This window comes from Sinocyclocheilus grahami, unplaced genomic scaffold, assembly GCF_001515645.1.
Source record: "Sinocyclocheilus grahami isolate Dianchi unplaced genomic scaffold, SAMN03320097.WGS_v1.1 scaffold1658.1, whole genome shotgun sequence".
NCBI classification, from domain to species: Eukaryota; Metazoa; Chordata; class Actinopteri; order Cypriniformes; family Cyprinidae; genus Sinocyclocheilus; species Sinocyclocheilus grahami.
In genome coordinates, this window is record NW_015506837.1 from 68794 (window position 1) to 86715 (window position 17922).

General features: G+C 37.9%; 1 protein-coding gene across 2 annotated transcripts in view; it reads right to left on the minus strand.

The window, feature by feature from the left end:
* LOC107571837 (fragile histidine triad diadenosine triphosphatase) overlaps window positions 1-7083 on the minus strand; it is a 71853-nt gene extending 64770 nt beyond the window's left edge. Inside the window, exons 1-2 of one of the 2 annotated variants that reach the window (XM_016258227.1) lie at window positions 6863-7083; window positions 3295-3324 (exon numbers count right to left, since the gene is read on the minus strand). In XM_016258227.1, the coding sequence (XP_016113713.1) occupies window positions 3295-3324; window positions 6863-6934 (102 nt within the window). In that variant the 5' untranslated portion in view covers window positions 6935-7083. Of the gene's footprint in view, window positions 1-3294; window positions 3325-5643; window positions 5862-6862 lie in introns of those variants that run through there. The other variant, XM_016258225.1, reaches the window with a different exon arrangement.
* Between the last annotated feature and the right edge of the window lie 10839 nt (window positions 7084-17922).

The following is a 17922-nucleotide window of genomic DNA, read 5'->3' on the forward strand; positions in this document are numbered from 1 at the left end:
AAATTTTTTTTTTTTTTTTTTTTTTTTTTAAGAAATGAATGTTTTTGTTTTTGGTCAATGTGATTCTGCCCATTGCCAATTTACCCAATAGTATCTCGACACCCCGGGTTGCCAGTGGGCAGAAAACACAGCGTATTGAAACCATGGAAGCGAGCAAATGAACTGGGTCAGAGGTTGCAGATTCTTCCTGACCTAAAATGCCTCGGTATCCATCTAAAAGCTCTATGACAGATAAATCAACTCATCAACTTGCAGTGTGGCTGGTCACCTTCCATTGTAATTGAGCCTTCCCAAAGACCCGCCCCCCTCAGTTACTGTTGCTATGTCCGACAAGCTATGCTGCTCTTACACCACAGACCACACATCATGTTCTCACGTAGTTAAAAATACATTGCAGAGCAAAGAGGACACTGACAACACACCGACAGACAAGACAAAGCAGGTTACTTCTGGTATGAAACAAAGTCTCAGCCTTCAAGGTTTTTTTTTTTTTTTTTTTAAGAAATTCAAACAATAATACCATTTTGTGGCTCTTTAATGTGTCATAACTGATCGCTGATCATCTTTTCATATTTACTTAAAGCATGAAATAAACATAAATGAACATCAGAAGGTATTTTATTTCAACCGTGGAAATATGTAAATACACACCATTTTTCAAGTTAATCTACTCTGGTGGATTCGGAGTTATGACTGGTCAGATCGCCTGTTAATCAAGCTCCCTGCGAAGGGTCAATTGTGCTAATTCCTGTTGCATGTCCTCAATCTGGCAACCCGCATATGCGTCAAGTGTAAGGAGGAGGGGCGGAAGAAGCCACTCTCTCCAATATTTTGAATTTGGACTGCAGTACCAATTTCAACCACTAGCTGTCAATATTACACACTGCACATTTAAGTTTATTTTTCTAAAGTGAAATCATTTATAATAAATACATTTATAACTGATGATGAAAATTGTGGTGAATTGCTTGCATATGTGGTTTAAATATGTGGCCACATTTAACGTTGTTCGGCGAATCTTCAGCCATTATATTAGCAATCCACACGATCAACAGTTTCACATGAGTGCGAAATATTTTCCCACACAGATTTCACATAGGGTTCAGTTGGTCGTGAGAATTTGTCACGTTGACCAACAGAAAGTTGCTTGGTTTGATAATGACTTCTGTGTGAGCAGTGCTTCAGACATTGCTACACAGCTCCTAATAGACTATGGACTTTTTTGTCCACAAAATTTAGAAAAACAAAAATTTGTAATTGTCTGTAATTTTCCCTCCACAGTGTTCCCCCCAAAGTTGAAATTAAATCCACACCGTGTGGCATCTGAAGGGGCCTGTTCGGGGGTCTGTTGCTATAACTTTCCTTCTATAAATAAAAGCTTAACTGTAAACTTTGAGTCTGTAATGAAAGCTGATTACAGATGCTATGATAATCCGCAAAACCTGAGCTCTCATCAATAACTCTAGACATAACAAATGCTGATGAATATCAGTGTAAATACAAGCCTGTGCTTTTAAATGAGCGCCTATCAGTGAAATGCTCTGATATTGACTTAAATGCGCTTGTTAAGGAGGGTAAATTCTAACAGCTCTTTCATTTTCTGAAGAGCTGGCGCTTAGACTGAGAAAAACATGCCACTTACTTATTTAAAGACCTCGATAATAACACTCAAACGAAAAGCAATTTTTTTTGGCTGTGATTAAAGTGACTTTACAAATAAAAAAAATAAAAAAAATAAAATAACATTGAAAGATGTTTATATCAGGGGAATTTATTTCTTTGACTGTCATTTTTAAGCCAACTAAATGACTAAAAGTAACTTGCTCTACTGTTCAAAGGAGAATAGGTTGCTCATGTTCCAGAATCCAACGAGAGACATTGGAATTCTGTCAGGAGACATTGGAATTCAGTCCAGTCCCACTGCAATTAACATAATTAACACTACTGCCATTTTAATACAGCTCCACACCTCAGGCCACAGCCAGACTGCTCTCGCGGAAGCTGCTATACATGCATAATTAATACGCCTTACCACATGCAATTAAATATGACTTCACACATGAAAGACAGTGTAACTGATGGATTCAATTAGATAATGCGCACAAAGTAGCACAGCAAATGTGGAAAGGCCACACAAATCACTCAAAATCACCAGCTCAGTTGCTCGGGCTGTGTGAGGACAGACAAAAGGTTGTTGTCATTTGTTTTGTTCTTAATAAACATCCCTGGAGTTACTGTGCATGAGTCAGTCTGCATTATTAATTGTGAAAATAAAGAGTCTTTGTAATATTGTTTGTCATCAACGTGTTAAATTTTGTTCAGACTCTGAAACAACTTTCTTTTTCAGCCCTACAAAAATGTCCCATCATACATTTTTTTTTAATCGTTGAATATTTCACTGTCAGATGGAAGTAAATGAGTTGAAAACACTGTAACGTTATATTGAACATAAAGACCAATTTGGAGGTTGGAATTAATCTGTTACTTGTAATATAAGACATAATATAAGATGTTTTTGCTCTGAAAACCATCTCAAAAACCATGGATTTGTAGATAAAATTGATAATAAGTAGATTGGATATTTATATTATATATAGATAATATTTCATATTTAATAATGCATACGTACAGGGTTTATCGTTATCTAGAACCAATTGGACCAAATCTACATTTGTTTAACTACTTTAAATAAAATACACATTAAGTGAAATTTAACAAAAAAAAAAACGTATTATTAAGGTTTATCATGTGTGTTTAGTTTGAGTTCAAGTATTCAAATAACTAAAACTTAATAAATACATTTAAAAAAATGATAAAACTGACCAAAATATACAATACAATGACTACAACCTTAACTAAAATTAAAACAAAACATTAAAATAAATATAAATCTGATTCAAAATATTAACAAAACCTACATAAAGGATACAAAGTTAACTCTGGTCCTCAATTAAGAGTTGCAACAATTGTGCAAAGTTTATTAAGCACCTCTGCTGCACTTTCTCACAGGTATCAAGAAAGCTCATTCGAAAGCACACACTGGAGGAAGGAAATCCAGAGGAGATCTCCACACTTCACTAGTGGCTGCGGGCACAGCTTTAGGCAAAGTCAGACACCGAAGAACTTTCTGAATGCCCACAAGATATGGACAAAGCATTTTAAACCAGACGCATGCATAATTGACATGCTCAAAGGGTTTAGAACTGTAAATGAAATACGATTATTATTTAATACAAGATAAGTGTCACAGAAGCCTCATGATAAATTTAGAGGGAGCGCTTATTAAGACCCTACCTTCACCGTCTGTCCTGCCTCAGGTCCGTCCTATTGGGAACAGAAGCAGATAATTAGTTGGGAATTCAGGAACACCTCTGTCAATAATTCAGTAGCATTTTAATTTCAAATGAATCGCTTTTGCGTGACCATGTGTGTGTCAAAGTGCTTCATTTTTTTACCCATCTTTTTTATGCTTTTGAGCTAAGAGATACTTAAATTATGTTTTAAATTCAAAAATATGTTTAATTGTTAGGATTAAAGGTTGTTCAGAACTATACAAATGATGTGAATAAAGTTGAAAAAAGGTGAGATTTATGATTGTAATAGTTCATGATAAGTTAAAAAATAACACTGATTACCAGGTCTTACACAAGTGAAAATAAAATATAAAAAGTGTAGATATTTATTTAGTATTCTCTCATTTTCATTTCCACATGAAAATCAAACACCTCAGCTACATCACCTTTTCAGAAAGAGAGTTTTATCTGTAGAACAGCCTTTCACTATTTCATGAAAGCAAGTAAATCTAATCTCATATCAACTCCTGCAGCAAAGGATATTGATTATTCTCTTTTGTCTGATGAATTAAATCATTTTCTTTTGTTGGTTTGAGTTTTGAAATAGGTAACCGTTTGAAATTAGCATACGAAATATGTCTGTTACAAAGTCACATACCGAGCAGGAATGAGTTTATTTATAAACCAAGAGCCATTTATTTTAGGGTGTAAAGCCTAACATATGAAATCATAGTCAGTTTACAAATGTATTTTTGTTGAGTATCATATTTCATACATCTTTAAGGCTCATATTAAGTATGGTGACCTAGTCTTTCTCAGAGTTTTATGTATAGGCTATATAATGAAGAGTTTGGTTCCAAAACGCAATAAACGCCATTTGTTTAAAAATTGAGTTTATGCCAAAATCAGTATCATATCTGGTCGGTATTGAAAAGTCCATTTTTAATTTTACGCAAAATGCTATATCCGCCGAGTTATTCTGTCATGTTTTCTCCCTTTTTTTCCAAACCGCGACAAACGCCAGTCTCCCTTTTCTGCAGAATGCGATATATCCTCTCAACCAATCACAGCGCACCATTCCACGCACTCTAAACAGTAATGGCGGCGCTTTGAATACACCCGGCTTCCTAGTTTTCCTCATCTATTTTGTACTTTGTGATCAACAAACAAACTTAGGGCTGCACGATAAATCGCATGTGATTGTCATGCGCATCTCGTCAGTAAAGCCGGTTCTGTGATTAATAGTAAATCTTCATCACGTGCTTTCAGATGGAGCGGCATTTATTACACAGAGCCATAGATCACTGCTATATCACGTTCATAATCTCAAATGAGTCACATTCGATTATGAACATGATATTGCGTAGCTTGTCAGTGTAAGTGTTTTTATTAATGCCTTTAATGTTTTTGTTAATACAGCATAGGCTATCCTATGCTGTATTAACAAAAACATTAAAGGCACTAGTCAATTAAATTAATGTAACATGGCAAAGATGAATGCACTTTTGGAAGTTAAATGTAAGGGAAATGTCATTTTGGAATTTCTGTGGTTTAATGTGATATTGTTGTTCATGTTCTTGTTCATGATGAAATTTTATTTTATTGTTGTAATTAATTTATAGCATTAACAAGATGACCCATTTAATTAATTTTGGGAGCGATCACTGATTGAATGTACTTTTAGTCCAGTGCCTGTATATAAGATTAGTATTGACCAAGTTCAGAGACTGTCATATGTGGATCAACTTACTATGTTGTGTATTTTCAACAGTTTCAATATGAAAAATAACTTTTATATTGATTCAATGGATTTATTGCATTTTGAAGAAAAAAAAGTGTCATGGATTTATTGCATTTTGGGGGGAAAAAATAATAACATTTTATAATAAATCTTTGAAAATCTAAATCTGGATTTGAAGTTTTAATATTATTATAACCTAAAGATGCTATGTGAAAGTTTGAAACAGAAAATAGTGGTTTTCATCTAGTCACTTTCTTGGAAAAGAAAACACATTTTTACTCAAATAAATCAAAATGGATTTATAGCGTTTTGGAACTAAACCATTAATATATATATATATATATATATGTATGTATGTGTGTGTATGTGTGTGTGTGTGTGTGTGTCCTGTGTCTTGTGTTTTCCTCCCCCACGTGCTCCATGTTCAGTTTATGCCCATTTTTGGTTTCCTTCCTGTTCCCTGATTGTGTTCTATTGTTCCCAGGTGTTTGTTCATTGATGCAGGTGTGTCAGATTAATTCCCTCATTAAGTTCCCTTCTTAAGCACTGTTCTGTCACCATACGTAATTGAACACAATGGACTTGTATAAGCTGTATAAACTTGTATACCTGAATGGCAATGGTTAGGGAGGACGCCTGAAAGTGTTTCTCAATCACATCAGCTATTCTCTGTGTGGTCATGAACAGATCTGCCACCTCATCAGGACGAAGATCTCGAAATCTTTCAACGACGCGAAGAGGACAAACTAGAACATCTGTAGGAAGAGCTTGTCAAGGGAAAAAACATTTCAAACGAGAAAAACACACATTACTGCACAAGTTTGGGTTCCAGTAAACAAAAATATTTCACTCTTTCAAAAATAAAGCCACAAGTTATAAGCAATATGCATGCAAATATGATTTTAGTGTGAAAATTTGCTTAGTAATATTTTCTGTGTGAAGTTACATGCCATGACAGTGTAATGCCTAAAACCATTAACTGGAATAAACTAAATAAAATAAAATAATAATAATTATAATTTAAAAACAAACACTCACACCCTCCAAAAATTAGAGTTGTTAAAATGATGTGATCTTGGACCTTTTATTCAGTGTGTACCATTGAAAAGACTATAAATATTTAGCTTAGCTTAACTTGGTATTTGAATCTGGAATATTTCTTTAAATTGCATTTACAGTAAGTTGTACAACAGTTCAGTTGTATTTACAAGACAGGAGCACTGCACGGACCCTCTGCACTGGGAAGATGGAAGAGAGCACTCACGGCACCAGAGCACCTACCTGGACCTTTCTCACGAGCACCCCTCACCCCAATAAATCCACCCTCCGGGGTATTGATTGAGATTTCTTGTCGTGTGATTCTTCACCCCGTTACTATATATATAAATATATATACATACACATAATAGCTTAGAAAGCAGATGTTTGCTCTGAAAAAAAAAAACTAAAAACATTTGTTTGATATTTTATTATCTAATGAAATGGCATGCAAACATTTTGAAGTTTGACTTAAGTCCAAATACTTTCTAGGACCACACTCCATGAGCTACTTTCCAACTGACAGGGTCAAGTGTTCACTGATCCCTATTCTGTGAGCATGTCAGTCCTGTGTCTTGTGTTTTCCTCCCCCACGTGCTCCATGTTCAGTTTATGCCCATTTTTGGTTTCCTTCCTGTTCCCTGATTGTGTTCTATTGTTCCCAGGTGTTTGTTCATTGATGCAGGTGTGTCAGATTAATTCCCTCATTAAGTTCCCTTCTTAAGCACTGTTCTGTCACCATACGTAATTGAACACAATGGACTTGTATAAGCTGTATAAACTTGTATACCTGAATGGCAATGGTTAGGGAGGACGCCTGAAAGTGTTTCTCAATCACATCAGCTATTCTCTGTGTGGTCATGAACAGATCTGCCACCTCATCAGGACGAAGATCTCGAAATCTTTCAACGACGCGAAGAGGACAAACTAGAACATCTGTAGGAAGAGCTTGTCAAGGGAAAAAACATTTCAAACGAGAAAAACACACATTACTGCACAAGTTTGGGTTCCAGTAAACAAAAATATTTCACTCTTTCAAAAATAAAGCCACAAGTTATAAGCAATATGCATGCAAATATGATTTTAGTGTGAAAATTTGCTTAGTAATGTTTTCTGTGTGAAGTTACATGCCATGACAGTGTAATGCCTAAAACCATGAACTGGAATAAACTAAATAAAATAAAATAATAATAATTATAATTTAAAAACAAACACTCACACCCTCCAAAAATTAGAGTTGTTAAAATGATGTGATCTTGGACCTTTTATTCAGTGTGTACCATTGAAAAGACTATAAATATTTAGCTTAGCTTAACTTGGTATTTGAATCTGGAATATTTCTTTAAATTGCATTTACAGTAAGTTGTACAACAGTTCAGTTGTATTTACAAGACAGAGCATTCTTTTGAGCCTTTGTAACAAATTCACCTTTAACTGACAAAGTGATTTCTGTAGTTATACAATGGAAAGGTATTGCAGAATTCGAGTAGAACAAATCTCTTACCACTCCAGAGATTAAGACAAACATTACAGAGTGGCCAATATCACCTAACTTAATCTAGACGAATGAGACAAACTCCATAATAACCACAGGAAGACAAAACAGGGACAGGCTGAACATATGAATGAAGAAAGAAGCTGTGGACCCTGCATTTTTCTGTTCCTGCCCTGAATACCAATAACATGAGATCTACAGCACACACAATGATGTAAACCCACACACAAACCCACATCCTTCTACACAAGCAAAATAGAGCAGACCCTCCGTGCCAGACAAATTATTGGAATATCAATGGTCCTGATGTGGGAGAGATAGGCCCAATTTGAATTGGAAATGGATGAATGATTCTGATAGGCATCAGCATTCAAAAGAGAAAGCTCAGAGAGAAGAGTCCTCCTTCACAACTGCCCTGCTTGACTCCAAACAGCTTTTATTAAAAAAAAAAAAGATTCATAATGTCTCATATCGCACGTCTCATTTCTTGATTGTTTTCTTCTTGCCAAACGCTTCGATTCTATTCTTCCTGCCCTCCGTACTTTATAACAAATCACTCCAAAACATTTTCACTGCTAATCAAATAACTTCACAATAAAACAAATAGGCTTTACATGCATATCATGAGGAATATATATATATAGAGAGAGAGAGAGAAAGAGAGCGAGAGAGAGATGATAGATATATATCTTTCATAGGATGTCACAAGTCAGTTTGTTGAAATTTCATCGCTGCTAGATATTCCACAATCAACTGTAAGTGGGATTACTGTATATTGGAAGCATTTAGAGAACAGGGTGGGTCATTAAGTGCTGGTGCGTAAAACTAGAGCATTGCCAATGCTCTACTGATTTCATTAGCTGAAGAGTTCCAAACTTCCACTGGCATTAATATCAGTACAAAAGCTTCATGGCGAGAGCTTGATGGAAAGGGTTTCCATGGCCGAGTAGCTGCATGCAAACCTTACTTCACCAAGTACAACACCAAGCGTCGGATGGAGTGTGTAAAGCATGACGCCACTGGACTCTGGAGCAGTGGAAACCTGTTCTGTGGAATGAAAAATTAGATCTTCTCTGTTTGGTAGTCTGATGGGCAAGTCAGGGTTTGGTGGATGCCTGGAGAACATCATCTGCCTGACTGCATTGTGCCCACTTCAAAAGTTTCTTATTTAAAACGTGTTATTGCAGCGTTGAATAATTTGGCTAATCACAGACATGGCTGTTGATTTCTTGAACACAATGGCCAATCAGGTGTGTTTAAGTTAGAATCCACTTACCATTCAAAGCGCTGGAGTTTTCATTCAGAGATAAGTTACATAAGCTTGTAAATCCTGTCATTATAACAAAGTGTATAAACAAAGTAAATAAAATTAATTACATTCATTGTGCAATGTAGAAAGCTCCATTGATTATAAAATAACTTTGTGAGATTGCGATAAACTGAAATGAGTGATAACTTTTTAGTGATTATTAAAAAAAGGGTGTTCTGTGCATGCTTTCTTGAATATCTAATCCATTCAGAATCTGAATAAAAGTTGTTGTTTTAGTTTTTTTCATGCTGCTAAAAGGAGCAACATGGTGTACACACTGCAAAGTTTCAGGGTCGCGGAAATTTATGTCGCATCAATTTAAAAAGAAGAAAAAAGGGTCGCTCTTAATAAAAAGTTTGAAAACCATTGCTTAACTAGATGAACAGGCATAAATGCCCACAGATACTCTCCAAAATCTTGTGGAAAGCTTTCCCAGAAGAGTGGAGACTGGTATAGCTGCAAAGGGGGTCTAGCTGCAGTTTAATAACTTTGTATTTAGAATACAATGTCCCTGTTGGTCTATTGTTTGTCTAATAGTCAGGTATCCAAATACTTTCTATATAGTGTATCTCCAGTAGGTAGACTTACTTTGACAACAGTAGGTGCTCTCAAAATAAGGTGAATGATTCAACATGACTCCAGCAGGCATCTCTGGTACTTTATTAAAGTAGAATCTACAGTAGAGTTGCAAAGACTGAAAAACATCTCTCTCTCTCTCTCTCTCTCTCTCTCTCTCTCTCTCTCTCTCTCGGGTCATGAGATCAATAGCCATTTGATTCTCCACAAACAGTGAGATATTCTTACAAAACAATTGGATGAACTCTGTAAGCCACTGAAATTTAGGATCATTTAGTTCAAAGAAAAACTTAGGAGGGATATTAACCATGCTGACATGAATACTGCAGTAAATGGATGCAGAATGAGGTTCTTTCTTCTTACATTCATACAGTATATCAGCATGGTGTCGGCAAGATATATACTCATAAAAATGTGTACATATATCTTAAATCAAAACTCAAATACACTTATATTCAAATGCATTCTTGCAGCCAGACATAAATTTGTCATACTGTTTGAAGGACTACACTACATGAGTACATTAGGCCGCTCACAGCATAATGGTCACATCAGAGCAGAATTAGTCTCCGTGAAAGGCACACAAGATCTGTTTCCTCGGCTTTCATGTAAAGCTTGCTGGAATGCAATCAGATGCCATATTAACTGGTGTCTTTCACACCAGTGTGGGCTACATGTACGCATCACAAGGGATGAAAAAATAGCATTTGCTTTAACAAAGAAGATGAAGGAAGAGGAGAAATAGGAAAGAAGATGACATGCAAGATGGCTGTTTGGCATGATATGTTTACTGTTTCTTTGAGGAACCAGTATTGATGAGCTGAGGTCTGGCCATTTTTACAGACTGTCATTTTGGTGGTATATGTAGGGACTTTAGCCCTATTCGGAGGGGACTAATTTTCTAAACATTTTTTGAGTTACAGGTCTTATCACCCGACGTCTGTGATTCCATGTACCGAATCGGATGAGAATAACATCTCTGTGTTTATTACAGAGATGGGAGGGTCTGTTTTGTACATCTGGGCATTAAACAAACATGCTAAGATAATTTCCGTAAATGTACATATGTAGCATAATTAAATCATTATGTAAATGAGTGCAGAAATGAATGTGAGTAATCTTACGTGACGCTGATATTACTGTAGCCAGTCTTAACAGTTTATGTGATCTTCTATGAAACACAAATTTCTCTAATGCCACCCCTGTAAAACTAGTGCAGTCCGAAAAGGGCTTTAGTCGATACAATATAGCACAGTCAGTATCGGTCCTAGACCCAAACTCACTGTCAACAACAACTGATACATTCAGTCAGAGTTAAGTTAGAAATAAAAAGGAAGAATATTACAAACAATAGAAAAAATAAATACATAAATAAACAAGTTAGATATAAAATAATAATAGCCTACTATACAGAAACTGAATAAAGTACTCAAATTTAAAAATAAAACACTGCATAGTTTTTACCATATGAATATATATGAATTCTTATTAAAGTTACTAAAGTTATTCAGTCAAGAGCAGTTAATGATTTTCTAATTTTCTTTTGTTGTTTGATTAACATTAAATGACAGGGACAACAGCAGGTTTATTAGGCTGTCACTTTATGACTGAATGCACAGATCTAATGCACTGACAAGCATTCAGTTACTTTCCTAACTGTTTATGTTCACTTAAGACTGAAACTGATTGTGTTTAAGATTTAAGTTATATCTCAAATGACAAGGGATTAACTTATAATCATGTTTATATTAATTAACCCACAAACTCATTCTCTCAGATGGCCTGGGTATGTGGAGCATTCACAGCTTATATGGACAGAACGCCACTGAGATATTGATATACTGTATATACAGTGCCTTCCTTAAGTATTGGGACAGTAATGACAAAATTGCTTTGTTTGATGTGTAGTCAAGACATCTGCAAATATGATTAAAATATGAATATGAGACAAAACTGCAGAATGTCACATTTTATTATTAGCTGTTTTACCAAATAAAAAGGACAACACTTTTAGAGTTCATTCCACTATTTGATGTGAGCATAAGTATTGGAACAGTTGAATTTAAGGCATATGTAAAAGATTAAAATCTATCATTTAGTTGCAGATCCCTTGTGTGCAATCACAGCAGTGAGTCTACGACCAATAGACATCACCAGACTCTTAGTCTCACCCTTTGAAATGAGTTTCCCTGCCTTTAATGAAGCCAATTCCAACATTCATGCCCATGCATAGCTGAACCTCCACCATGCTTTACAGATGAGGATGTATGCCTTAGGATCATTTGCCGTTCCCTTTTTCTCCACACTTTTGCTTTCCCATCACTTAGATAAAGGCTAATATTTGTCTCATCTGTCCATAAAACTCCAAATCTCTACTGGCTCACATTTGTGCTTTTTTGCAAACTTGCTGATCAGAGGTTTGCATCTTGCTGTGTAGCCTCTGTAATTCTGCATGGAAGTCTCCTGTGGACAGTAGATTGACAGAGCATCACCCCAGCTTTCTGGAGGTTATTGATGATTTTACAGACACGTATTTTAAGGTTCATTTTCACAGCCTTTATGATTTGTCTGTCATCAACTGCTGGTGTTTTTCTCAGCCGAGCAGGTCGTTGTTGGTTGCTGATGTTGCCAGTGGTTTTCAAACTCTTAATTTCTCCAGGTCTTTTGTTTTTGCTATAGCTCTAATTGACTTCCTCTTTTCTTTTAGCATCCAAATTGCTTGGTTTGCAGCTCCCTCATCTTCATCCTGGTTTGTGTGTATCATCATCAAATGCAAGACTTAGAATGCAGAAGCAATTGATATAACTGATATGACACATTCCCTGCTTTTAATATCTGAACAATTAATGCATCAGGACACAGCTGATCACTTACAAAGACCTGTGAGGCAACTGTTCCAATACTTATGCTCACACCAGATAGGGGATGAAACTCTAGAAGTGCTGATCTTCTTAGATTACATTCTGTAATTTTGTCTCATGTTTACCTTTTATTCATACTTATATACAGTATATATTTACATTGTCATTTCGCAGACACTTTTATCCAAAGCGACTTACAAATGAGGACACAACGCAAATTGATAAACAGAGGTGTGACGTGCATTCTTTTTTATTAAAATGTAATCTTGCTGCCGCGTTCAGAATTAATTGTAAAGGTTTGGTAGAACTGGCTGGAAGACCTGCCAAGAGAGCATTGCAATAGTCCAGCCTGGACAGAACAAGAGCTTGAACAAGGAGTTGTGAAGCATGTTCCGAAAGAAAGGGCCTGATCGTCTTGATGTTGAATAAAGCAAATCTGCAGGACCGGACAGTTTTAACAATGTGGTCTGAGAATGTAAGCTGATCATCAATCATAACTCCAAGGTTTCTGGCTGTTTTTGAAGGAGTTATGGTAGATGTGCCTAACTGGATGGTGAAATTGTGATGAAACGATGGGTTTGCTGGAACCACAAGTTGTTCTGTCTTGGCAAGGTTGAATCGAACGATAACCACATAAAGAGGAAGGCAAGTACATAAATAAATGGAGACACCACTGGAAACACCATTGGATTGCAAATCCCCAATTAGCCCTCGAAATCACATTCGGGAGCTAAGCGGCTAGCAGGAAATGAACATGGCAGTAGCCATGGCAGGCAACAGGCTGAAATTTAATGGAACAATTAGCGCTTAGCGCAGGGTACGTGACCTCTCTGATAGAGTAGGACTCTGGGCTCAGGATCCAGTAATGTGTGCTGAAGAGCGGGTCAGTGAGTCAATACAGTGCTAAATGTGACCAAGACGGAACACAGGAAGTCCTCACCTCATCATTTCAGAGCAGCTTGACCCATCGGCGCTGATGAGACGATTAACAGAGGGACTACACGGCCTTTGACTTTGCATGCGGTGTTCTTCTATCCTTATGGCATAGCGTATCTAGCATAGTTTTGCTTGTGTATTCGTTTTTTCCCTTTGAAAATAGCGATGAAGCTTAAAAATAAAGGGGGTGAAGGTGTATAAGGTAAGATAGGACTATTTTATCCCTTTTTTGCTTTCCTTTTTCCTTCCAGCTCAAGTTTTGACACTTAATAGGCTATTTTGGACACACACAAAAGCAGGACATGACTGAGCAATACAGACAGTCTTTTAGTCTGTGATGAACCCAGCAGGGGAAAAATGAATCAAGTTGCCTTTATTCGCTTCACACCCTAACTACAGGACTGTCAGAACAAAGAGATCTCACACACAGCTACCAATCCAGCCTGTCTGCGTTATTACAGGCCTCCTAAGCCAAAATCTCGCCAGACGCCCGCTAGAGTGACAGAACTGCTGGCAAAGGGCTTTTTTAGCAAAGCATCTTTTCAGAATTTCAAATATGCCCAGAAATAAAAAAGAGAAGGTGAGATAGGTAGAGTAGATGTCGCTCTTCTATTTAACAACCCACCAAACTGGCTCTTCAATATACCTACCATCATTTTGTGTTGTCCTCATTGCAAAAACAGTCATTGCAGACAAATGGCTTTTTAATTGCAGTAAGAATCCCTGCAATCACAAGCTTCTAACTTTTATGGCATCAATCATCTAAATGTTTTAATATAAGCTTAGACTAATTCAAAAGCCTGGTGTGGTCATTATATTTTATGTGCCATTTACACCATACAGTTACGTCTACCCTCTGTACAGATGCAAACACAAGCACACAAACAGTAATTATACCAATCAAAAAGAACCAGGGCAATTAAACAGCATGCCAGGCAAAAGAGAGAGGCGGTTTATGTTCTGGCAGGAGCGTTTAGGGGGGACAACAAACTGGAAATTAGTTTTATAGTTTTGATTACAGTATTGGCAATTTGCTGTTTTCCTGAAATTGGAAGGAAATTCACTGTGTATTGGAGAGAGCGTGTGTTTTTACAATAGATTATGGGGATCAAAAATTTGAAAATTTGACAAATGTTAAGTCAGTATGTCATTATCGCAAAAATAAATTCCCTGACGAGAAATCCATTGATAGGGTTTATTTCACAATAATGGCTGCCTGTGTCTACATTATTTAATTCACTCAAAAATGAAAATGATGTTGGAGGAACCTCTATGATTTACTTTATTTTGTGCAAAACAAAAGGAAAAACTAAAGTTTTCTTTATTATTATTATTATTATTATTATTATTATTATTTGTTTATTTATTTACAAAAAGGTACAAAAGCATCATAAAATAGTCCATATTAGTGGTCAACTGATATGGATGGCCAATCCAGCGTGTTAGAGAGCAGTGTGGCCTACTGTATATTACATGTCACTGTTTTAATTAGATAATAATAATAATAATAATAATAATAATAATATGAAAATTAATTGAAAATATTTATTTACATAACATTAATTAAATAAAAATATAATTTGAAAATTAATTTGAATCAATGTGGAGAAACTAAAAATTTTTTTTTTTATAAAGAATAATACTTGATAACCTGTAAAGCAAGGCAAGGCAAGGCCGAGAAATCCATTGATAGGGTTTATTTCACAATAATGGCTGCCTGTGTCTACATTATTTAATTCACTCAAAAATGAAAATGATGTTGGAGGAACCTCTATGATTTACTTTATTTTGTGCAAAACAAAAGGAAAAACTAAAGTTTTCTTTATTATTATTATTATTATTATTATTATTATTATTTGTTTATTTATTTACAAAAAGGTACAAAAGCATCATAAAATAGTCCATATTAGTGGTCAACTGATATACATTTTTTTTTTTTTTTTTTTTTGGATGGCCAATCCAGCGTGTTAGAGAGCAGTGTGGCCTACTGTATATTACATGTCACTGTTTTAATTAGATAATAATAATAATAATAATAATAATATGAAAATTAATTGAAAATATTTATTTACATAACATTAATTAAACAAAAATATAATTTGAAAATTAATTTGAATCAATGTGGAGAAACTAAAAAAATTTTTTTTATAAAGAATAATACTTGATAACCTGTAAAGCAAGGCAAGGCAAGTTTATTTATATAGCACATTTCATACACAATGGTAATTCAAAGTGCTTTACATAAAATAAATGAAAAAATTATATTATATAAATTATATAAAAAAAAATTATCACAACAATAAAACAAGGAATTTAAAACTTTGAAAATTATAAAAAAAAATTGATTTAAGAGGTTTAAAATGAATTTAAAACAAGCATATTTATACTTTATATAGTACCTTGTTGATTTCTTATTATAGTACTTTTATCAAATAAAGTCATTTTTAGAAACATGAAAATTAAGTACATGCTGTAACTGATAAATTACACACACATTTTTTTGTTTACAAAAAATAAAACAAAAACTACAGTAACACTGAGTTCCCTTTCAGTCGGTCACTCCGAGTCACGTCGGTGACCGACGAATTGGGATCTCGCTTGGAGAGACCAATCCACTTCGAGTGTAAACTAAACGAGCTAATGCACATTGGCATGCGATGAGCATAAAAAGGCAGCTGGTGCAGCGCATACCAGCTTTCGCTTAGGAGCCGAGCGACAACATCGTTCTTGCTCCTACCAAACTGCTTCGTGTGTAACGAGTCTAGCGCGCTCTTGGGAGCTTTTTTTGTTGGCAGACGGCGTTTCAGTGGTAGTCATTCCTGTGTCGAGTGGGTTGTGCACTTCAGGCTGCACTACCCCCAGTCGTGCTGCAAACGGCCGATTCCACTGTGCGTCTCAGCACGTAAAAGAGCATTTCCCTAAAAGAGCCAATTTCTCTAAAAGAGTACAATAAGCGGGTGCGTCTTTGTAAAGACGATGGATCGTCTTTTTAAAGATGCTGTTTCACCCATGCGTTTCTGGAAGCGGTCGTTACCTGGCGCCGGGTGATGGTCACGATCGCTGCCTCACGTGTCTGGGCATGAAGAACGCTGAGGTGGCGTTCACGGATGAGTCATGTTCCCATTGCGGGAAGATGGGAATGTTCCATTCCCATTCCCATTGCGGGAAGATGACTCATCAGATCAGTTTCCTCCAGGGGGGCTGAGCTCTGTTGCCTCTGCCGCAATCTAGTGTTCGTCCTGGCGGCAGCCAGGCGTGGACTACTTCGGCCAGTAGCACGGGCGTTCGGAGGGTTACAGTGGTGGCCAACCCCTCAGAGAACCAACCCACGGGGGCCCACCACTCCTCCAGTGCTCCGCAGCCAGTTGAGCCACCAAAGGAACGCGCTGGGCCTTCTTCAAAGAGCGTACCAGCGGTATCCCTCGGGGCTCCTCCCGATGACCGGATGTCGATAACTGCATCGGAGGGAGAGCTCTCTGGAGAGGAAGATTCGGCTGCGCTGCCGCCCTCCGGGATGGTGGCAATGCCCGAATCGGATCCGGAGATGTCGGCTATGCTTTACTGGGCCGCCGAGAGTGTAGGCCTCGAGTGGAAACATCCACCGCGTCTCGAGCCCTTGAGGTTGGACGATTGATTTCTCGGGGTGGCTCACGCCCCGCATCGGTGCCTTTCTTCCCGGAGGTGCATGAGGAGTTCACCAGGTCATGAACGGCACCTTTTTCTGCCGGAAACCGACCTGCTGGTTCCTCCTCCCTCACCACCCTCGACGGTGGTGCAGCTAGGGGGTATACAAGGGTATACCCGGTGGAGCGGTCAGTTGCGATGCAGTTGTGTCATAATACCGCCTCCACCCGACAGGGTGAACCATGCCTCCCCTCCCGGGTCTGTAGGTACTCGTCTGTGTACCACCAAGCACAGGGACTTGGTGCTTTCGCACTTCAGCCGGTTGGGCCTTCAGGTCAACTGGGGAAAACCTGCTGGTTCCTCCTCCCTCACCACCCTCGACGGTGGTGCAGCTAGGGGGTATACAAGGTTCCCCCCCGGTGGAGTGGTCAGTTGCGATGCAGTTGTGTCATAATACCGCCTCCACCCGACAGGGTGAACCGTGCCTCCCCTCCCGGGTCTGTAGGTACTCGTCTGTGTACCACCAAGCACAGGGACTTGGTGCTTTCGCACTTCAGCCGGTTGGGCCTTCAGGTCAACTGGGGAAAAAGCAAACTCTCCCAGACACAGAGGATCTCTTTTCTTGGTATGGAGTTGGATTCGGTCGAACAGACAGCATGCCTCACAGAGGAACGTGCATGGTCGGTGCTAAACTGCTTGAATTCGTTCAAGGGCAGGACAGCGGTCCCATTGAAACTATTTCAGAGGCTCCTGGGGCACATGGCAGCTGCCGCTGGGGCTGCTTCATATGAGACCGCTCCAGCACTGGCTTCTTGGCCGAGTCCCGAGGTGGGCGCGGCAGCGTGGCACTCACCGGGTCCAAGTTGCACCGGCCTGTCGCCAAACCTTCACCCTGTGGTCAGACCTTACCTTCCTCCGGGCAGGAGTGCCCCTAGAACAGGTCTCCAGGCATGCTGTGGTTTACACAGATGCCTCCACCACTGGCTGGGGAGCCACGTACAATGGGCACGCAGTGTTGGGGGTATGGACGGGCCCCCAACTGCACAGGC